Consider the following 24,016-nt stretch of genomic DNA (forward strand, 5'->3'; position numbering starts at 1 on the left):
TTTCTAAATACATTCTTTTATCAAATTATCAATTAAGTAATGACTTTGAAGATTGATTTGTGGTTAATTTTGGATTGACTATTGCAAGTTATTTATAATTTAGTTTTGTAATTTGATTTGTTTTAGTTTTGGATATTAATTTGTGATTGTTTTTGGATTTAGTTTTGAAATAATTGTAATTCATTTTTTCAAACTTCTTAATATGTAGGTAGTTCTGAATCTTATTTTTTGTGAGGTTTTTTTCTTCTCAGATAGACCCAAACCTGACCCAATTTTGAAAATCTAGACTCAAAATCAATCGGATATACAGGTTGGGTCAGAATCAACTATATTAAAACTGATTTGAGTCTAAAATTTTCACTTTCGACCCGAACCCAATCCGTTGAATGGCCTTAAATCAGAGGTAGAAATCATCTTTCACGCTAAAAGACGAGTGTGTACCTAGCTGGCTTCACTATTCACCCTCATCTTGTATCAACTCATCAGTCACCAGCACGCTACAGGAATTAGGACAGCGACACTAAACACTTTATATTTTTATTGCATGCGTTTACATTTTGTTCAGATGTAGCAGGCAAATGGTTGCTATCCCTTCTCACTAAGCAGTCATCAAGAGTGCCTATGCTCAGTTAATAAATTACAGGACGGGAATAATACGAAATGTTACATGTATGTATATTATATGCGACTTTATTTAAAGTATGACTGCAAATTTGGCAAAAAAATATGTCTTTCACAAAATTATGCATATAAATTTGTATGGAAATAATACAAACATATTTGAAAATTATGAAACTAAAAATATGAATAAATTTACTATAGTTTTAAAAGATTGTACCACTTTTATACCAATTTTAAACTTATTTTCATATATGACACGTTAAATTTATTAAAATCTTGTTACCTTCCAACTTAAATAAGTGTGCATCAAAAGTAATTATGATACATATCATTCCTATTTTGTATATAACTAATAAAGAATACCGCTACAGTGTAGAGAAGAAATTTCGTTATTCGCGGGGAGAAAGAATATGGAGCTGACACGTACTGGCAGACAAAATGACGAGACAAATGATTGGTCCGTACAGAGCATGAAAGTTAACTGGGTACCGGGCAGCGAGGTGAAAATGGGCGTTCGCATACTCCACGGCCAACGGTGACAAGGTGTACTATTGGCTCTTCGAGATTTTGGCTGAATATTACACTTTGGCTCTTCAAAAATTAAAATATCCTTTGACGTCCCATTATAACATTAAAGGTTTTTATCGAGTATTACACTTTCCCCCTCAATTTTTACAAAAAGCGTAAAAGTATTCCCTTAAAAATATACATCATTATTGATCCTCCCCCAAATCTTAATCTCCTGTTCCCCTAATTTATTTTAATTCTATGATGATTACCAAATAGCTCAATGTAATTTAGGACACCTCACTATTAAGGTTGGATAAATCATAAAAAGCCTCCAGAATTAAAATATAGTTGAATACCTGAACATCCATATACACTGCTTTATTTGGATTGCATTTTTCTGAATTTTTTATAAAAAAAACTACTGTAACGATTTGATATATGTGATATAAAAAATGTGATTAGAAAATGTGTTCGCAAAAAACGTATCAATTTTTTTTTTTGGGTGAAAATCTGCAATCCAAACACTCCATAATACTTTCGAGCATAACAAGATATTAATAAAGTGCAAACATATCAATATTTAGAGCTATTGCATGCCACTAAGTATGCATCAATAAAACATTTTCACTAACTTGTTCCTATTTCCAAATATTTTACAACTTGTAATGTATTCTCTTTGATTTATTATAAAAAGACTGCAAATAGGGATCTAGTAAAATATAGACATATTGGCTCTTCAAAATGAAAAGCGATTACTTGTAATTACATGACAAGTTCCATTTGACCAAAAAAATTGCATCCCAGGGTGTAGCCATTAGGGGCTGGGAAGGGTAGCCATCACAAAACTAAAAGGAGAAAAACAAACAACTTTTGAGTTATCTATTTGTAACAACTTACTAAAATTTCAACTATTTTGACAACAAATTTTGTTATTAGTTAATTAAAGCACTCCTTTTCTTTATACCATTGTTATAATATAACAACTTTCACCTTCCTAACTGGTATAATAATCAAATTTAATTATGAACCTATAGTCTTCTAACTTTAATTAAATGATTTGGTTATTGGGTGCCCAATTGGCCATTCATTAAGCGGGTTTCATGTCGTCTTTTATTTGAAAAAGTGTTAAAATGCAGTGGATGCATTAATTATAATTATATGTATTAAGATGGTAAGTTAAGCATAATACAAGTGTGTTAACCATTGGCCATTAAAAAAACCTAAATGAAGTCACTTATAAAAAATATAAGGAGATTATAGAAGAAAAGTAGGATCAACATAAAAAGTCAAGCTGTCATCGTGGCAACCACAATTTTAATTGCTATTGTATTATAAATTCGTGTTTTCAACTAAGGTTATCAACACTCCATTGCTCCCAAGGTAAGTTCTAAAACTATTTTTTCTTTAGAAATTCGTCTATTGTATTTTTAATCTCTAAGCATTACAATTTAAACTATTATTTTTATTCTAATTAATTATTTCTCTCAACATCTAACTTGGACATTTATATTTATGACTTGTTAACATATTAGCTTACTTCAGATTTGAATAAAACTTAATTTGTTGGAATTCTAGGATAATTTTTCACAAAAAATGAATTTGCTTATAATTTTGTAGAGATTGGTCCAAAGCATTAGAGTTCTAGTTGCAGTATTTTAAATTAGAATTTAAGGTTTATGTTATAAAGTACGAGTTTGAAATTTTTTCTGTTGAATTAATATTTACTTTTATATATGCTTTTTTTAGTTTATTATATTTTAAGTCAAACACAAAGAATGAATGACACAATACTAAAACAAACACAATTACTATTATTATTTTTTTAAAAAGAGGTAATACTAAACTTGTCTTTTCTTTTAAATAAAGTACTTTATAACATATAAAAGTGAACATTAATCCAACTGAAAAATTTTCAAGAATATAATCTGCAATTTAAATAAAGTACTTTAACTTTCTTTAACTTTTTTTAGAATATAATATAATCTTCAAGAAATTTCAGGTTTTATACAGTACCATTTCTCTGCTTGAGCCTTGTATCGCAGAATGGATTGTCCGATAAAAGGCGCCCTTTTTGCTTTTCCTTCCACGGTACGCGGTCAAAATTTTCCGTAGCTACCACTTTCGATTTTTGGCGCCACGCGCTACGGTACACTTCCTTTTTTTGTTCATAGTTCATACTTTTTTTTTTGCGGTTGCTAACTCCTTCTCTCTCTCTTCATTTAATGTTCTCGATCTCATCGATCTCACCGCTGCGTGTTGTCGTCCTTCCGTTGTTTCTCCCCGCCACGAGGAAAAGGGTGTGTTTGGATTGCAGATTTTTTAAAAAAAATTGTTTTACTTTTTTAATATATTTTTTATTTCATATATATCAAATTATATAATAATATTTTTTCATAAAACAATTCAGGAAAATATAATCCAAACAAAGGTCTTTTCCTCACCAAAGCGTGAACCACTGCTATTATCCTTATTCAAAGTTTATTTTTTTTAAAAATTAAAATATAATTCAGAAAGTATAATATGTTAAAAGTTTATTACATATTTTATATGATTAATTAAAAAAATGAGTATTTTTTAAAATATGTTTTAAATATATGAAATACAAATTTTTTTTAAAGTAATAAGTATGAATATAATATTTTAATATTTACCGACTGGGCTACACTAGGCGACAAAACTTGCAATTCCATAACTCTTTCAAGTACATCTCCACTCTTTACTCTTTAGTTATGCCCTGCCAATTTATATTATTACAGTAACTAAAAGCCAAAATATAATTTGCCCTCAACTGTTCACCGTTCAGGGATACGCAATTATGCTCTCAGTCAAAATTTTGCCAGCATACAACGCAAATCTTCGAATCTTCAACAATTTCTTGATTACTTGTTTCGAGAAATGCTCCGGGATTGTTGAGCCCAGCAGCATCATTCTATGACTTGTATGTTTTTTTATTTTTTATTTTTTGCTTTTTCAAATGTCTGTTCTTAATCTGGTCGCGAGTTGGAAACCCCCTGTTCAACATTCCAGCAGAATTGATAGAAAGAAGAAAAGGGCAAATCATGAATAATCAATTGGAAAGGCTTTGTACTGCTAGAGCATACACTAATATCACTAACCTTTCTTGGGAGCTAAGAAAACTGGGACAGTCGTTCTACTGCTGGAATTTGTATTTGCGTGTATTCTTTATTTTATTTTATTTTTGGGGAATAGTTAGTCCCCTGTTGTTCATTTTACCATCATTCTGTACTGCAGTGGAAATGGCAATGATGGAGCTAAACATGAGTGGTTCTCTCTCCATGTTAGCTTTTTTTCGATGTACTATGGGCTAACATAACGTACCCTCTTATATGTAGGTAGATGGCTGTGCGTTTTTCAAATTTTTTTTTTTTTTGGGTTGTGGAAGTCAGTGAGGGGGATGGAGGTGGAATTCGAAGGTTTTTATTTTTAAGTTATTTCATGGACACCGGCACCAGGAAATCAGCCTTGTGCTGGTGGTATATGGAAGAAGTGGAGAACGCGGTTCAGAGCCTTTCTTTTCGGCTACTGTGTCGAGGAGGGGGCTTTTGGTCAAGGTGGAAGGATTTGTCATGAGCAATTTCGCAATTTCAGGTGCAGGGATTTGCAGTTTGGGATTTTTGAGTTTGCGGGAGGGGGCAAACTAGCGGGGGTTTAACGTACTATAGAGTAATTCTGTGTCTTCGTGAGGTGGTGGAAGGGGGTATTATGAGCCCCTCTTCACTGTTGGAGTGAAATTTTAAGAGTTTTTCGGGCGCCTTTTCTTTATTCGTGGCATTCTGTCATCATTTCACGGACAAGTCCGGCTTAGTTAGAATTTCCAGATACTGATGAACTGTCACCCTTATTGCAGAAGAAAGAGAAATGAGTTGTGTGCCTACTGGTATATCAAATTCTTCTAGCAACTTTTGGAAGCGAAAGGGATACTCTTCCTCCGGTACTTTAGTATTCAGAGAATCAGGTATTGGCTCGAGTTTAGGTGGTATGAAAGGACATAAAATTATTGTTGAGAAGAATGGGATGCATTCCAAATTTGGTACTAGAAAAGGCAAGAAGGGTGAAGAGCCTCTGCACCAAATTAAAAGGAAGGCACTAGATGGCCGCAGATTTAAGGAGTTGTGGAAGAACCGAGCCAAAACAGCCAATGCTTCAGGTAATAGTTCTTACTATGTGTGTGCACACACACACATATTTATTTATTGGACTGTGTCACTATGGCTAAAACGATATCATGTTCTTGACTGTGGCATTGTATCTTCCCTGCCGCACAGCAATCCATTCAAGGTACAATTTAATTGGACTGCTTATGTAATCCATTATTGTATTTGACAGATCTCGTGCTTGAAGAGAGGAATGAGCTGTTTCAACAAGATGGCAGAGTTGCTGAGGCTAATAGTTTAAACAAAATTGGCAAAGCAATTGTTGAGAAACCCCATTCATCTTGTGATGGGAAACGGTATTTTGTTATTCTTCTTGTTTCTTAAACTGCCAGCTTTTGGATGCCTCTTCGTTTATACCATCTTAAACACGCATCTCATTGAGTTGTGACCAAGCAAGATGAAATGGAAGCACAGCATATTGGACATTGAAATTGACAGATCGTAATATTTGAGTATTTTCTCTCACTTTCATTAGTGTGCTCCAGTAACATAGTCCACAACTTTGTCATTTTCAATTTTCCGGCTGTTTTGCCAAACTTTTTATTTAGCTTGTTCGACACATGTTTCTTGTTTCACATCTAGTTTTGTGTCAAAGGGATTGGTACTTTATGTTCAAATGCATTTTGGTGCTCAGATGACAATTGGTGGATGAATTCTTTGGGTTCCCATAATTTTGGTCTTGTCATGAATTGCATTTTAAATTTGTGTCTGTTCTTTGCATGGCATGCATAATCTTTCAGACTTTTCCCTTGTCCTTAAGTTTTCATGACCTCTGGAATCTGTTAACATTCAATATCAATCTATAATTTTTGCAGGATGGTTTCTCACGAAACACAAGAAACATGCTCATGCGATGTGATACAAGGCCCTGATACACTGGGAGTGACTTTTGTTAATGTAAGTACTTTTTATTTGGTTAACATTTTCAGGCATTTTTCTTTCTTTGTTTTGTTGTTTTGTTTAATATAATAATTCAAAAGAGTTGTTTGCAGAAGGAAATGGTGGTTGGGGAATTTTTGTTGTTCTTAAATGTGAAGTATGGTTTTGCAAGAAGCTTGTGTATGCTGATATTCATTAATGGACTTGAAAAACACTTCATAGAATTATTGAACTCAAAAGATAAGTTGTAGACTCTTGTTTGCTTGATGGTCACCTCAACTATCAGTCTAGGTCAATATGAGATCTGTTTACCAATATGGCACAATTTAGTTGTAAAATCTTAATTGGAATGCATTTGAGGTCATAGGTGATTATAATTTGTTCCAACTGCTCTCTTCTTTTGACAGAGAGAAGATAATAAACTTTGACATCCTTTTTTGAGTTCGAGGGAGAAATCATCTTCTTGGTAGAAAAGTTGCTTAAATTTACTGTTTATTGCTAATAAAAAAAGCTGGAAAAGGAAAAATTTATGCATTGAAGATATTGATCATCTATTAAGGAAAACTTGTTACAAACACAGAGCAACAATGCATTTGATTTCATCAAAATTCAATCCAAATCACAATGGTATTCTCTTGTTCTTGAGTGGGTCTCTTTCATCTTTTTAGGTTTATGCTCTACTACAGGTAAAGGTTCACCTGATTTTCATTTGAACATATAGGACAAAGGCCCCATTACCCCATTACCATTTCTTTTTGTTATGACTTTTTCTTTTCTTTTCTTTTTTTAATTTTTTTTATACTTTCTACCAAGTATTTATTAACATTAACCTGCTTGACAAATAAGTCGAAGTGGAATCATTTATGACAGAACTAGTAATCATAGATATATTAACAATCGAATTGGGTGTAACATCCCCGATCTAAGTGGGGTTCGCGATGGTGGAGGCAATGGATTGGAAAAGGGGGGATTCTAGTTGTAAGACAATCAAACAATTCCCAGTCACAGTCTTTGCGGGTTGGATCATCCATATAATATACAAAAAGAAACTCCAAATATTTGAGATCTCTCTCTTTGGATAAATATCAATTCCAGCGGTGGTTTCATTAGATATCTTACAACTAGAATACCCCCTTTTCTGATCCATTTCCTCCACCGTATCTGAATATCTCAAATAATAGACTACTAAGTCTTTGTCCTAGGTCTAATCGCAAACAAGTTTATTTAGGTGTTGCATCTGCATTTCTATATGTGTGGAGGAAGTGTTGGTTTTGGTATTTATTGACTGGAGCTAGTGTTCCATCATATTAGGCTTTTTGACGGCTTAGGTTCCATGTGTAGGATGATGCAAGAAATATCACTTCTAGATATCCATCTGTGGGAGGAATCTTTTAGAACTGGAATGTGGACTCTGCAGAAGCTCATTCTACAGAATCATTATCTTATCTCTTGTCAAAGTATTAGGCTTTGGGCCTATCTTGGACTATTTGAATGTCCAGTAGACAGAGACTCAAGCTACCAATCCTTTTTTAAGTTTAAAAATCTGGTCATAAATTTGGATTGCAAGAATGAATATCTATTTGAGAATTATCTATTCAATTTGCCGTGGGATTCTTACTATCAATCTGACTTTCAATGCTATTGTGGTGCAAAGGAACTACTTAGAATTGGTAAAATATCTAACACTTTGGCTATTTGTGTAGTTGGATCATGATATAGTGTTTAACATATGTAACTGTGGGTTTCAGTTTTTAAGCGTAAGGATTTTGATTCAAATTTTGGCCTAATTAATACTGTCAGTGAACTCTTTTTTTTTTTTTGGTTTATTTACATTTTTGAATTTATTTTAGATTCTACTCAGTTATTTCATCATTGTCTTTTCCTAGTATACTTTTCCTAAAATTTTACCAAATTTCCTGTTGGTTTAGTTCTTTTCTATTCTTGATTATGATGTTGGCTTGTAAATAGTGAACAGCTTCGTTGCATTTGCATTAATCTTATTGCTTCTCTTTCTTATCACTAATCTTAAATCACCTTTTTTATTTTTATTTTTATATAATCTGGGTTTGACCATATGCTCTGTCTTAAAATATCTCGTCTTTTTATTGTGTATGTGCCCTTTGAGATTCATTTTCTGCAATAGATTGAGACACATATCTTTTTTTTACTTGAAAAACTTCAAGCAGAGATGGTCAAGGCTTTCTTATACGACCAAAGTAATTTTTATTGTTGGTATCTTATTGTGCTCTACATGGAAACAGAACACTTTGGATGAACTAAATTGGGAGTCTACAAACAACCAGGATCATGCTCTTCGCTCTGACTCTCAGCAAGATGTTAAGATCAAAAGTGAGGATAAGAGCTGTGTAATCTGTGGCAATGGTGGAAAGCTCCTGTGAGTGTTTCATAATTTATTGTATATGTCCTGCTTTAATTTGTGTTTCATGTTTTCTGCTGATAACTAACATCATCATCATTGTGGAGAACTCAAATTTCCTATTTTCTTGTAATGAAGTATAGTGGAGAACATATGCTGTGATGACATTCAGAGCAGATAGTGTTTTCTTCTAGCCTTCTAAAGATCATGTATATATGTAGATTTCTATGATATTGTTCTCTGAAACTTAAAAAGAATTTGGTGTGGTTGGATAAAATTATTTTAAAAACTTTTTCCTATTATTTCCTAAGCACCTTTTCTGACCATCTTTTTATCTCACATACACTTCACAAACGTGCTACAGTAAATAAAGCAAATGTTACTTTTTCCCCCAAATTATCTGTATCAGGGTGCTTCTACCTGGATCCATCCTTCATGGTTGAACTTATCACCTTTGCGTATGCAACTCCAAAGTTAACTTTGCAATGCTACTTCTTAGTCAGCCTAGGCCAAATCAGTGTCTTGAGTTATACCTGTCGGAAAATTTCCTGAGAGGTTTGCTTACTTATATAACACGGCTGGGGCTTGTAATAACTCTGTCATCCTGATATGCAATATATCCATATTTTCTATGTTCTTTGGAGCAATTGAAAAGCAGGAAAAGTTGGCCATACAGGAGCTGCTAATCCTTCATCCTTGTGACTCACTGAATGCAAAGAAGACCATAAACATTTTTTCAGTTAAAGATTAAGCTGCTTTTCTGTCATACCACAGTCAATTGTTACTTCTGCTGCAATCAATCTAACAGTGGCAAGGATAATATTTTTAGTTGCATCTGTCTAGAATAAAGCGCCTATTGGTTTTACATCGAGCAATTAAAGTGTTAAAAACAACTTTCCTTTAAAACTTTCAAAAAGTTCCGTTTTCTAGCCTTTTTTTTTTTTGAAGTTTATATTGGACTTCACTTTTGTTTATATACTTCTCCATTGGGACCATTATAAGTTTACCATTAGCTTTGATCACATTGTATTTATCTAACCTTTCCTTGCTGTTCTAATTGTTTATTTCTTCCACATCTTTCTTTTTGTCTGTGCATGAAGCAATAAGGGGTATGCCTGTTGCTTACACATATTGCCTTTTGTTAGTGGTTCATCTTTTTTTTTTTTTTTAAAATTATGATTTTCGGACTTCAGTGCACTGGTTGAATATTTGGGATTGCTGGACATCGGCAATTACTTTGCATCCCATTGTGCCCTATTAAATGAAGTATTTAGCTATTATCATGATAAATATTGCCATGGTTTCTACTGTTAAAGCTTTGTGGTTTATGATCTTGCATTTGACTCTCAGAAAGAGTATCTGCCACCAGAAAATTGAGTGCTTGGATTTAAAACAATATTGTGCATTTTCTGGTAGGAAGTACCTGTTTCTAGTTGTAGAATGGATATATCTTTATTACATTCTTATATAAAAGATTGATAGTTGTTTGTGCATATAATCATTTAGAACTTTGTTTTATCACAACAATATCTAAGTCTCTGTTAAATGAACTTCAAGTTTGTGCATGCATGGTGCTGCTAGTATCAGTTTCTTTTGTTATAGTAAGTCAGAAAATATAATCTGTACTTTGTTGATCTGATGTATTCAGGTGTTGTGTTGGACAAGGGTGTGGCAGGAGGTTCCATCTGTCTTGTGTCAACCCACCATTTACCTATTTTCCACATGGAGTATGGCACTGTATTTGGTGTGTTAAAAGGAAAATGGAAATGGGTGTACGTACTGTGTCTGAGGGAATAGAGTCTATTTTAGATGTTGAGTGTGTGTCAGCTAATGCAGGTACATGATTTTGCCAATACATCCTCCACAACTTTTGTTTTAAGTTGTTGTATAGCCTGTGCTATTGCTAGATACATTCTGATATCATAGTGGAGTGACTTCTTAACATGATCATAGCAATGCAGAAGCAGTACTTGGTCAAGTACAAAGGTCTAGCTCATGTTCACAATTGTTGGATTCCAGAGGAAAAACTACTCCTGGAGGCTCCAGCACTTTTAGAAAGACACAAGAAAAAAAACCAAGTCAGTTTATCTTTATTCCCACTCCTGTGCCAATAGACTTTGGAAAGTTAAATTGTACTGGCAACTTATTTTATCTTCGTTTTCTTCAGAAACTAAGTTGGAAACCTGAATGGAGTGAGCCACAACGTCTTTTAGCAAAAAGGTTATTACTATTTCCCAGGGAATCCTGTGGCACTCTTCATGAGGATGATCATTGCCAATATGAGTGGCTTGTGAAATGGACAGGGCTTGGCTATGATCAGGCAACATTGGAGTTAGAAAATGCTCCATTTCTCAGGACTCCTAAAGTGATGAAACTCAAAAGTGACTTTGCAATCCGCCATGAAAAAGAAAAAGTAGAGATGCACCATGCTAAGGAAGACAAGGTATTTCCCCTAGTTATCCAAGAAAGAAACTTAAATTATTCACAGGACGAATACTGGTATTCTAAATAGCACAGCTTTATCTTGTGGAGAATTATTTTTTAACATGTAAATGTTATAAATAGTTAAATACCATTTTCTTTCTGATCATACATTGTTTTTGAAATTTTTTACCAGAATTTTTTTTGGAGACGTGAATCGAATTGAATCTGCTTAAACACAATGATTGAGTTTCCAATGAAACTCTCATGATATCTGTGCCAGGCTTTGAGTTTCCAATGAAAGTCTCATTTGTTGCTGTTGATTCTAACTTTATCCTGTCAATGGTTCTCACTTGACCTCTTTCTGAAACGGGATTATACTGACTGATAAGAAAATGCTAGGAAACTTTATATTTGGATGTCAGCTGTATCCTGGTTTAGCACTAAAAATTCTTACTTGTCTATCTTAAGCCTCGTAAGAGTGTTCAAGTTTCATTTTTGGCCCAAGGCTCCTTGGTTGTTATCTTTCTGGAGCTTCATTAGCCTCCTGATAGACACAACTATGAAATTACTTAATACATAGTCTCATGAAATAAACAAACTACAAATGTGGTGTTTTTGTTGAACAAATCCTCTCTTCTTCTCATGCCTGGCAGATTCTAACCAAGAAGAACAAGTAAAAGAATTACTTGGTGGGTTAGTAATGAAAAGAAAAGATGAATTTTATGTTGTAATGTTGCATTCCTTTCTGGTTGGTTTTGGTGCCCGCATACAAGTCATTCTTTATTGAAGTTAATAAGAAGCTTGACATTTTTCAGATCTGTACATGCTTTTTTGCAGAGAAGGAAAATATCACTTTCTGAACTTCCAGAACTTCCTTTCGGAGGTCCAGATAATCTAATTTATGTCAACAAGCTACGCGAGGGCTTGCAAAGGAATCAAAATGCTCTTGTCATTGATCCCCAGGTGGATATTTTCATGGAAAGTTATGTTACATTATATCCCAAATGCATATGCTTATTTCTTACATCATTTTTTTTTTCTTTTTTTCTCATTTTCTCTATACTAAGAAAAGCAGAAAGGGAAGAGAAAGAGATGGGAAAAGGAAAGGAGAGGATAAAATAAAGTTTGTTGAGAATTGCAGTAGATAATTCATCCTTAAAGTAGTTCACCTATACAATAATCACTGTTCAGAGGAATTGCTCAAATTCTTACCATTATTTTGCTACTATATTGCCATTTCTTTTGCTATTCACTTTGAGAAAGCATTATTATAGAAACTAAGCACAACACTCATCTAACGCTTCACTCCTTGAAAAAATTTTTGAAGCATACGAAGGAGTCAGGCTACTTTAGGTTGGCTAATGATGGGCTCAAACCAAGCTCATTTTTGTTTGTCAAGTGCAACTAAGCTCATTTGGAAATGGATTCTATTTGAACAAGCTAAGCTTGAACAAAATTCGAAGCTGTATGAGTAATCAAGTTTGGTCAGATAAGTATTGTACCATGTATTAGCATGACTGCATCCTGAGAATGGAAATGCATTAAGCCGTGAATGTGGTATTAAGCTGAATATATGTTCTGTCTTCGTCTTTGACTGGTTTCAGATTTGCTCGGCTGAGGTCAAAGAGAACCTTCCCTATACCAATTTGCAGGCTGTAGCCCCCTGAATTTCTACTTTGTTTTGATTTGTATCCCTAGTCATTCAGGGTTCTAGAGTTTTCTCAGCTTTAGCATGTCATTCAAGCTTTCTCATCTTAGAATTTTGCTCTATCTCCTCTGTTGCTAGTATTGGCAGTTCTAGAGATTCATTGATGTTGTAGAACTTATTTGTGCAATGTTGGAATCTACAGGAACGAGTTGTGAAGGTGGTCTTATTTGTCTTATCTTTGCTTAAGGAAACTAGTGGTCCTTTTCTGATTATTACTACTTCAACCTCTCTTTCTATGTGGGAAGCTGAGTTTCAGCACTGGGCATCAAATGTGAATCTTCTTGTGTATAAGGGGAGTGGAGATATTCGGGGCATGATAAGGGATTTAGAGTTTTATAACCAAGGTGGCAGCATCATGTTCCAGGTTCTTCTATCACCATCTGTCACTGTTGTTGAGGTACGTGTTACCTCATGGTGTGGATTCCTGTAGCATTAAATGATATGTGGATGATAATTGCTGAGGCATCTGAATTTCTTTACTTTCGTTTGATAACTTTTTACGGGTTGTTCTGCTTGAATTGATATTTGTGTGTTCAAATGATGCCTTCATATTGAAACGCTGTTTTCTGTTGAAAATGACTTGGTGCTCTTCATAATAGTTTTTTATACTGGATTCCTTGGAGAATTGTAAGCATTTTCTTGTTTATGGCTTTTCAGGATCTAGAAAATTTAAAGCCCATAAAGTGGGAAGTAATAGCTGTAGATGAGTGCCAACGTCCCACAATGTCAGTTCATTTGGAGCAAATAAAAGATCTAGCTGCTAATATGAGACTGCTACTTGTTAGTAGTCAAATAAAGGTATGCATAATGCATTACTTGGTCATTGATTCTAAGCCACCTCTACATTAATAGATGCCTTCAAAATTGTCAGGATCGGAGCTTCAATTACCTTGATGTTCTTTCTTTGCTTGATCCCTTATATGATGGAGCCAGCAAAAACTGTTTGGGGGCTGATATTTCTAAATTGAAAAAAAGATTGGGAAGTTTTGTTGCATATGAATGCAAACACGAGCAAGTCAAGTTTATGGAGTTTTGGGTTCCAGCCATGCTTACTGAGGTGCAAAGTGAACTGTACTGTGCTTCTTTATATTCGAATTCGGTGGTGCTTTGCTCACGTTTGAGGAGTGATACACATATCTCCATCCACGACCTAGTTGAAACAACCAGAAAGGTTTGCCATTCCTCTTTGAGCGTTAACTGATAAGTTAGCTACATCTAGCTTAAAACTTTTCTTCTGCCTTGCTTCATTTACTGTAATATGCTCTAGATAACATCCTTCTGACTTGACCTTCACAATCAGTGTTGTGATCACCCTTACCTGGTGGATCGGTCTTTGAGAAATTCAGTGCTACAAGATAAACCTGCATCAGACCACTTTGATGTTGAAATTCAGATGAGTGGTAAATTGCAACTTCTGGATAAGATACTTCCAGAAATTAAAAGACGAGGACTGAGAGTGCTCCTTCTTTTTCAGGTATTATATACAATTCGTCATATTTGTTTTAACCGTACTTTTTTAGTTTCATCACTTTCACAACCTGAAGACCCATCTGAAATATTTCTCATGTTGACATATTTGTATACACATTTGGTGTCAGTCATACGATGTCTGTTAAATTTTGTTACACCTCCAAGCATAAAGCACAAAATTTATTATACCACTAGATCCATTTTGTTTGTTAGTAGCACCTAGGACTTTATGTAATCTCAGGTGAAGAACAAGTAATGCTGGTTCATTAGCACGGTGGTTTTCTTGCAATTGGGTTTAGTCTGTCTTTGATGTTGAGTATTTCTGCTTAGATAACTATGTTGAGATGCTGTGTTTTCTTTACTCTCGGTGTGACAGGAAATTGTGGGTTCTGGGAAGATCTCTATCGGAGATATTCTTGATGACTTTATTCATCAAAAATTTGGTACAGATTCTTATGCACGAATTGATGTCGAAATTTCTCGTTCAAAGAAGCGAGCTGCCTTTAACATGTTCAACAACAAAGACAATGGGAATTTTCTATGTTTAATCGAAGCTCGAGCTTGTCTTCCTAGCACTAAGCTTTCATCTGTGGATACAATCATCATATTTAACAGTGACTGGGATCCTGTGAATGACCTAAAAGCTCTGCAAAAGATTACTTTAGATTCACAGTTTGAGCAGTTGAAGATCTTCCGTCTATATTCAGCATATACAGTGGAAGAGAAAGCTTTGATTCTTGCTAAGGAAGGTGTGACTCTTGATAGCAGTATAAATAACATAAAGCAGAGTATTTGTCAGAAGTTACTAGCCTGGGGTGCCCCCCGTCTATTCAGTAAGCTTGATAGCAACCATGAAATTTCTGCATCTTCAAAGCCATTTGACTCTTTTGAGCAGACTCTTTCTGAAGATGTTTTACAAGAGCTGTCAGCCTTACTACCCTGCAATAGCACTGAACAGGGTTCTACTTTCTTCTCTGGCAGAAGAAACAATTCTAAATATGTTTTGATGGTAGAAGAATTTGAAGGGACTGACCATGGAAAAGATCTTTCTTTAATTGGTGAGTTGAAAACCCATTCAGTGGACACTTTCCCTGCAAGTAGACAATTGGGAGAAGATGAATCACCCGATATTTTCTGGACAAATCTGCTTGAAGCGAGGAAGCCCAGGTGGAAATATATGTCTGGGCCATTGCAGAGAAAAAGAAAAGTTACACCTTTTGCGTGTTTGTCCAAGCAAACTGAATACAAAGGAGAGGCTTCAAAGAAAGGCAGGACAGATGCCAAACTTAAACCAACACCAAATGAAAAGCCCATGTTTGAAAGAAGACTCCCTGGAGGAGACAAGAAGAAGAGATTTGCTGGTAGTTCTAGTTCTTTTTAGTTTAGCGCTCTCTTCGTTGAATTTTTTTCAGAAAATTTCCACATATGCTGAGACAGATTCAAGATATATATACATTGAATCTGGTATGACTAGAATCTTTGCTTGCTGCAGGGAATTCTCCAAATTCAGCTGTTAAAGAGTATAGACATGTGCATAAGAGACGTGTCCGAGTAGAACATGGCAAAGAAGCTGCAGTAAGCTCGAGAGATCATGGTAGGAAAATTTACTCCTGCGGTGAGACTGCTACTGCTTGTGATGTTGGAATGCCCGACCATTCTGAGGTATACACAAATTATGTTTGAAGGAGGAATATTGTACTGTTCTATTATTACTCATAGAGGCCAAATTCTTTTTTGAATCACATGCGTGTCCAGAACTCAGGTGATCACAATTTCTGCTAATCCAATTCTCTGCAGTGTCATGCTAGCATAGTTTATTGGCTGCTTTACATAAAGATAGATTGTACGTTCCCCTCTAGCCTCTCTTTTGTTGTCCCTGTAGTAGGTAGGTTAATGTAGCTAACTGTGGCGTAAAGGTTGCCATGCATTTGAGTCAGTAACTAAAGCTCGGAATGTGATTTCTGTTTTTCTTTTTACTTTTGATTCTGGCCTTCAGCCATGAAGTTAATACTGCCATGTTTTATGTCCATGTCTTCTTAATTGTTGTTGGCAACTGTTACAGGTGCCTGTATCTACTAATTCAATCCCTGCTGAACATGAAGAGGGTGAATTTTTGGAATCAAGGGAAAGTCATAATGATAGTCGCAATTTAGTGAATGCCTTTGGTTACCAGGTCCAAGCCACCATACAAACAACCACTGAGGGCTCAACTTGGTCACTTGCTGATGCTGTTCCGCAATTGGTCAGAAATTTGCAACTGCAGCCAGTTATGACTCCTATTGATAGAACTGAACCAGATGCTGCAAATCTTGAAGAGGAGAATTTTTGTCCTGATTTATCAAGTAATCATCCAACTGAAGCATCATCAGGCACATCTGAAGGTCCACAGCCAGCGTGCGTTGACTCACTTCAAAGGGAGATGGAAAGAATACAATTAGCCAGAGAGCATGCTATAAAAATTCATGAAGATATGGTTAGTTCTCTGTTTTTCCTTCTAATCTTCTAAACACGTGCACTTAACATTTCATGAGACACTAAAACCCTTTTTGATAATTATTTTGTAGAAGCTACAGCTTGAAGCTGAGTGTGAAAAAGAATTGGAGGAGATACGTAAGAAGTATGACTTGTTAATTCACAATTCTGAGGTAGTGTTGGCACAAAAGAGAACATTTCTTGACAGTTGCTACCAGATAGCCTGTACACAGAAATTGTTAGCGGAGGTCATGATACTGAATGCAGATGGTTTCCCTGCATCTGAGTCACAAGGAAAGCAGGAAGGTATGCATTTCTTGAATGAAGCCCTTGCTCTGAGCTGGGCATTTGTACTCTTCTGCACATGGATTAAAGGCTGTGCTCTGTGTATAATTTTAACCATGGCAGCCACTATTGATCTTTCCAAAATTAGATTTAGGGTCCGTTTGTTTCGGGTGAAAATGTTTTTCAGGAAAATATTTTCCTAATTTCCCGTGTTTGGTTGCACAAAAGTTACTGAAAACATTTTCTTATGTAAAATATTTTCACTCATCTTATGGAAAACAACTTCCCCAACCCAACCCAACCCAACCCTCCCCCTAGTATATTCAAAATAAAAAAAAACCTCATCCTACTCATCCTATGCCAGTAATTAATTATGTATAATAGGGACATTCTTTTCTAGAGAAACTTTCAGCAGTGAGAGTGCAAGATATATGTCACAATAAGCATTGCATGTGATTGATATTTGACACTAAATGACCAGCAATTTGTTTATTACTTAAGGAGATATTTTTTATTCATATATATATTTCTCCAAGATTTTTTAAAGTTAAACAATGAGATAAATTTTCTTATTTTGCATGGGAAGAAGTATGTAGTTATAATGTGTAGAAAGTAAAGATAGAGATAAAAGTGAAAATATTTCAAAAGTTAAACAAACACCAGAAAAATGAAGTAAGAAAATATTTTCAATAAGCTAACCAAACACCTGAAAATGATGAAAGGGAAATGATTTTCATGAAAAATTACTTCCACGGAAAATATTTTCCCAAGGAAAACATTTTACTTCCAACCAAACAGACCCTTAGTGAAATATGAAATTACATCCTAGCGACATTTTTGCTTTTCCTGTATTCTTCTTGGGAATATGTTACCGCTTTGTGATCTTTACCAGTTATGATGTAAAGTTTTTCTGCCTAACCAATTAGTAGCTTCTGATGCTTTAATTGTGTATGGCAGTGACTCTAGCAACCTTCGTGAGTGACATCTATCAATCTTGCTTTAGACAGCCTAGCTGCAGGACTATGTCGGGGCCTTGCGCACAGGGGAACCCGACACCACCGGTGGTGAGCAACTTATTAGCTGTTCAACAAGCTGCTGCAAGGAATACTGCAATTCCAGAACCAAATTCAATAGAGACTCAGACTTCCAACTTGGTAGGACAGCAAACTGCTGCCCATACTACCCAGAGATCTGAAATATCTTCGTCCAACTTGCCAGTGCCCACGCCACCATCTCAAACCTCTGCAATGGAGGTTATGGCCCATTCATCAGCTATCTCACAAACTGGGACCAATGCAGCATATTCCCCATCTTCAACATGCCTAGCAAAGACTGGTTCCTCTGAGACCCTAACGGGACCATACCATCCATCAGTGCTTTCAACCAGTCATTGCAGGCCACCCTCTATCCCAAACATCCGTCTGTCAGGAAGCTTGAATGCGGGACGTGAAGTAAGGGCACCTGCTCCACATCTAAGACACACCATATGCTCTCCGGAAGTTGTACATTTGATATCCAGGCCTTGCTGAGTGTCACATCAAGGTGGTGTCACCATTCGACATAATGTTGACATGATGTGTGCTCACTCAATTTACCCCAGGATTGCTGAAACGCTCATCTGAATCACCTTGGTAGGATCATCCATCGCTGTGTAGTCGAAGGTTGTCTGATGGATGATGAATCCTTGCTGTATTTAGATTCAGTTTTGTGGGGATCCTTGTATAATAGCTGTTGCTGCTTTGCTTTCTTTTTCGGCATAGGATTAATTTTCTGCTTCTCTAGGTGGATGGTCAGCTGTCTCACTCATTGAAAAGAGCACAAAGGAAGCGCAACGCAATTTACTTGGGTTTCTCCTTTTCTAATTCCTTACTTTATCTGCGTAGCTCGCTGAACTGGAATATTCATTGGAAGAGTAGTTAAATTAAGCATTCCAGACGAGTCGTCCATTGCCCCGGAAAGCCTGATACGTCATGATACTATTTTCGAATTAATCCTTAAGGTGCTCATTGCTTGGGAACTAATATCCATCAATTTCATAATCAGCCCTGCAATAGTCCTGCTGAGCACCTACTTATAGCATAAGCTGCTCGGCAACCTGGAGGCGATGACCGATGACAATCATGCCACATGGGGACATAAGATGGCTGCCTATGAACCCACCTGGCGAAAAAGGTGGGTACTAAGCCAGCCAGCAGTATCATTGCCTTTAAATGGGTCATCCTACACAGGTCAATGACAGGGAACTCATCGAACCCCCAATGTAAATGCTGGCAGACTTTGCTTGTATTTCTTGGTCACAACTGCAAAACAACAATAGATTTCTATGAACCTATAAAGAGGAACGTGTTGGATTCCCAAAATATTGTTGCCAGGGAAGCATTTGGGTTAAACATCCGCCTGTAAGAGGACGATACCTCTGTCTGTGACGGGGTTCACCGGATTTGTTCCCATCCTACCCATTTACTTTAAAGGCCATAGCAGTGGTTTGACGCACTACATTAAACAAACCAGATGTTAATCGTTTTCAAGAGGAAGCATATACACTTTGTCATAGTAAACAATCCGTACATAAAGTATGTACAGTTCGATTATAACACAGCTGGTCCCATGGCTATAGCCATCAATAACAGACATAGAATTTGTACAGACGAAGTAAACAAATACCGCGTTGCGTGCTCCTTTTCATGGAAAAGAAATATAATAAGTACAACCAAAATCGGAAAAAAAATTAAGCAATTCCCTTTCAATAGACCGTGAAATTAAACTTCATTGCCACAAGATGTGTCTCCACCATGACTGTTGAATTTAACTTTAATTTCTCCTATTAATAGGGCATACAGACCGTTGGTAACTATGAGACTGGTAAGCATCTCTAATCCCTTTATCAATAAAACAAATAAAGCGTAAAAGGGACAGAAAAGAAGGGCAGGTTGAATATTGCAAAGATTCATGAAAGAACCACATCAAGAAACTTTTATTTCACAGATAAAGAATAACCCGTCATAGCCCCGGAATGCAGATTGTAGAAGCTGTTCCCACTCCGACGCAGCTCACTGAACATAATCTTGCCACCCATTGATAGATACATTGATAGTGTATTTCCCCATTCAACCGAACCTTTGCATGGAAATACATAACTGGACGACCAATCTTCTTTAATGTGGTCCGGTTCTTCAATAACTAATAGCCATTAATAATCCCTCAAGAAAAATACATCACAAGAAACAACGGTTTGTTGGATTCAGGGCAAAATCAAATATACAAATGTGAAGCCACTGTTTAGAGATGGTCACATATTGCTTTGGTAAAGTCAGATGTTGATGAGCTACCACCAAGGTCTGCAGTTCGGTACTTGCCTTCTGCAATAGTATTCAGGATAGCATCCTGGATACGCTCTGCTTTATCATGAAGCTCCAGATGTCGAAGCATTGTAACAGCACTTAAAAGCAAAGCAGTAGGATTCGCCAAATTCTACAAGTGATGAACCAAGAAAAAATGAGTGTAAGCAGCTAAGATACAATAGACTAATGATGTTGATCAGAACCAGACAGATACCTTAGTTAATGATGAAAGAATTAGACATATCCTCTAATATGCAAAAGAGATGCTTAAATTAACAAACTAAACAACAAATACAGGCTTCAGAATCTTGAACACGATAGCAATTGCACTTTAAGTCAAATAAGAACAATGCTAATGAATAACATGAAACAAAGGGCCACAAAATAAGCCCATAAAACAGCAAGAGATGACATCATCTAGTGCAGCAGCTCCTTCCTTTCACATCCCATCCCCCCTTATAAATGATGAACTTTGAAATCCACTTTAAATTTCTGACTCATTGGTATCTCCGAGGGGATTTTCAAGCTTATATTACAACTCATGTCAAAGTGGAAGCAGGCTGAAATACAATCTTCTTATTGTGTCTCCACAAGGAGTTACTAAAACTTGCTAAAGAAGGCATTTTCTAAAAAAGTTCTAAACATTAAGTGCTAACATAAACTGGATTGTAGATACAAGCATGCAAGTACAATAACCAAATCATCCTCAATGCCTTTCAAAGGACAAAATCATGAAGAGGAGGGGAAAAGAACGGTGCACTGGTTACCAGTCCAATCCAGGATCAACTAAGAGGTTCTCTCTTTGGAGGCAGAACAACATGTTTGGTTGAAAGTTGTTAGAAAAGAAAATAGAAAAGAAAGAATTCACAGTTGGATCAGAACCTTTTCAAGTTTGCCATGTCGTTGATCAATTGATCTCAAACAAGCAAAAAATCAAGCACATTTTTTCATGATAGTTGTGGTGAATGGTGCTACCACAAGGTCCAAGTAAAATACTCCTTTTTAGCAATATGGAAATGCCAAAGTAGGAGATCCAACATAAGGCGCTCTCAATGCCCAAAAGGGCTCAAGACATACCACAGCATATAGGACAAGTTGTTTCTTTTGAGCTACAATAGATCAATCTTACATCAAATTAAGCACCAACAATCTAGGCAAATTTGGAGAGCAAAAAGGAAAAAGATTAAATAGCAACAAAAAAACAGAAACAAGCAGCAATATCGAATTTAATCATTAAGCAGAAATAATGTGGAGAAAATTTAAATGAGAACCTTTCCAGCTATATCTGGTGCTGAACCATGAACAGCCTCAGCAAGAGCAATACCTCCCTCACCGATATTACAGCTGCATAGGAAATCAAATCAAATAGTATCCTTGTGTAAAATTCTTGTGAAAGTGACAGTACAATACTAAGAAAATCTTATCATGCCAGATTTGTGAACTCACAAATAAAAGATGTACCTTGGTGTTAGGCCCAAGCCTCCAATCAAACCAGCACAAAGGTCACTGATTATGTCTCCATAAAGATTGGGCATCACCAAGACATCAAACAGTGCTGGATTCTTCACCAGCTGAGCAAGAAAGAAATGGTTGGTTAGTGCAGTTCTAGCACTCTCCAATACGTGATGATTAAAAAAAGAAAAAGCATCGCAGCATGTTAAGATCATATGAATCTTCTTTACACAACCATCTGATTGCAAAAGGAGACAATCTAGATTGACAGTAAACGCAATTCATACCATCATACAGCAATTGTCAATGACAACTTCCTCATATGTAATCTCGGGGTACTTCTCTGCAACCTCACGACAACACTGGAAGGCAGAGAGAAAACATCAGCAAAAGGGTGCATTAGTAAGTGAACGTGAACTGTAACAAGAATCGAACATAAAACTTGCTTAAGGACCTTAAGGAAGAGGCCATCAGTTTTCTGCATGATATTCGCTTTGTGGATGGCAGATACTCTCTGCCTTCCATGGGTCTTGGCATAGAGGAAAGCATACTCAGCTACCCTCAAACTCGCTTGACGTGTGATAATCTTGAGGCTTTCAACAACACCCCTCACCACCTAACGCCCACCAGATGCAAAGGACTCATTCACATCAACGGTCACAAATATTATGTAAACTAATTTTTCATAGCCACGCAAAGAGAGTGGTGAAAAAACTCACTTGATGCTCCAGACCACTGTACTCGCCTTCCGTGTTTTCCCGGATGGTAACGAGGTCAACATCATCATATCGAGTCTTGTAGCCAGGCAGACTGTAACAAGGTCTAACATTGGCATACAAATTCAGCTCTTTCCTCAAGGTAAGGTTGAGGGAACGGTGGCCTTTTCCAATAGGAGTAGCCATTGGACCTTTTAAACCCACCTTATTACGACGCACAGATTCCAGACTTTCCCATGTCAGGAAACTCTGAGTTCTAGGGTCTATATCCAGCCCCACATAATGTTCTTCCCATTCAATTGGTACGTCAGCAGCTCTAAATACCTACATAAACACCGTTTTCAACATTACAACAAACTAAACCAAGAAACTCCAGTCAGACTCTATTCATATCGAGACCATTCTATTCAATAAAGGAAAGAAACAGAAAGTTCAATAACGGCAGAAAAATATTAGAAATGATACTTTATCCAGAAAATCCTATTATGCAAAAAATTAATTTGAAAAAAAAAAACACACAACACACGTTCGACTTGCAGGGTAAGTTCAACATGGCGCAAATACGGGTACGAATAAGAAAATATAATCATACAGGGGAATAAACGCAGAAAGACAGATTGAGGTGGGGAAGGAAGACTACCTCTTTCACGGACTCGGCAATCTCGGGGCCGATGCCATCGCCGGGGAAGAGAGTGGCGCGAATGAGATTGGACTCCGAGGCAGAGTCGGCGGAGATATTGCGATGGAAAACCCTAGAGAAGCTGCCGGATTTAGGGAAGATAGGATTATGGCGGGTGGTGCTTCGAAGGAGCCGTCCGACGATCTGGGAAGCCATTCTTCTTTGCCAATTTCCGGTGCTGGTCCTCTCTCTCCTTTTCTGATCGTCTCTTAAATTTTTTTGTTACGTGGAATTTTGTAAAAGAAAAAGGAAAAGACGAAAATGGTGGAATTGAATGTGCCATTGGACCGAGCCAACTGGTTTATGTAAGTCAACCAAACGTTGCCAAATAATCCTATGAAGTTGTTTTTTTTTTTTTTTGTGGTAATAGCAACAGTCTATAATACTCATATACTAACCTATGACTCTGTTTGAATTCCTTGTTTTTTAGGTTTTTTTCAAAATCTAATTTTTCAAATACAATAAAATTATTTTAAAAGTACTCTAAAAGATAATCTAAAAATTAGTTTAAATTTTAAAAAATATCTCAAAATATAATCTAGAAACTTTTCTACTCGTAAATATCCCAAAATATTTTTTAAAAATATTTTAAAATATATTCTAAAAAATCTGCTACAACAAAATTTTTCAAAAACATTTCCAAAAACAGTTAATCCAATATGTGGAAAAGAGGCTTGCTTAAGGATTGTGAGCGAAACACCAAACAAAACAAAACAAATGTATTGCTATACTAACTTTCAAAAAGCAAAGAGGGTTGTATGGACTTGAGGTTTGAATCATCAAACCAAATAAGTGCACTATATTATATTTCATTGTGATGTGATCGACAGGATTTGAATCCCAATTTAGTGCACGGAAGAGTTTTAAAGAGTCTTTTCGTGGTAACTTAGATCCTTTAAAAAATACG

The 24,016-nt window shown here is 36.1% G+C and overlaps 2 protein-coding genes across 2 annotated transcripts; one reads left to right on the forward strand and one right to left on the reverse strand.

Moving 5' to 3' along the window:
• The first annotated feature begins 3,963 nt into the window (after window positions 1–3,963).
• Window positions 3,964–18,772, forward strand: LOC113772796 (chromodomain-helicase-DNA-binding protein 5-like). The gene is made up of 18 exons (XM_027317275.1): window positions 3,964–4,069; window positions 5,000–5,299; window positions 5,479–5,602; window positions 6,122–6,203; window positions 8,447–8,580; window positions 10,211–10,398; window positions 10,516–10,640; window positions 10,730–11,005; window positions 11,824–11,949; window positions 12,837–13,091; window positions 13,352–13,492; window positions 13,566–13,865; window positions 13,995–14,168; window positions 14,541–15,525; window positions 15,657–15,826; window positions 16,227–16,637; window positions 16,729–16,942; window positions 17,879–18,772. Exons 2-18 carry the CDS (start codon window positions 5,011–5,013, stop codon window positions 18,448–18,450), a joined length of 4,566 nt encoding a protein of 1,521 aa, XP_027173076.1. The 5' UTR covers window positions 3,964–4,069; window positions 5,000–5,010; the 3' UTR covers window positions 18,451–18,772.
• An 877-nt stretch (window positions 18,773–19,649) lies between these two features.
• Window positions 19,650–23,367, reverse strand: LOC113774632 (isocitrate dehydrogenase [NAD] catalytic subunit 5, mitochondrial). Its single transcript, XM_027319208.1, has 7 exons — window positions 23,071–23,367; window positions 22,434–22,754; window positions 22,169–22,330; window positions 22,002–22,076; window positions 21,724–21,833; window positions 21,534–21,606; window positions 19,650–20,392 (listed from the first exon to the last, which is right to left on the reverse strand). Exons 1-7 carry the CDS (start codon window positions 23,263–23,265, stop codon window positions 20,201–20,203), a joined length of 1,128 nt encoding a protein of 375 aa, XP_027175009.1. The 5' UTR covers window positions 23,266–23,367; the 3' UTR covers window positions 19,650–20,200.
• Between the last annotated feature and the right edge of the window lie 649 nt (window positions 23,368–24,016).

Source organism: Coffea eugenioides, chromosome 6, assembly GCF_003713205.1.
Source record: "Coffea eugenioides isolate CCC68of chromosome 6, Ceug_1.0, whole genome shotgun sequence".
NCBI lineage: Eukaryota > Viridiplantae > Streptophyta > Magnoliopsida > Gentianales > Rubiaceae > Coffea > Coffea eugenioides.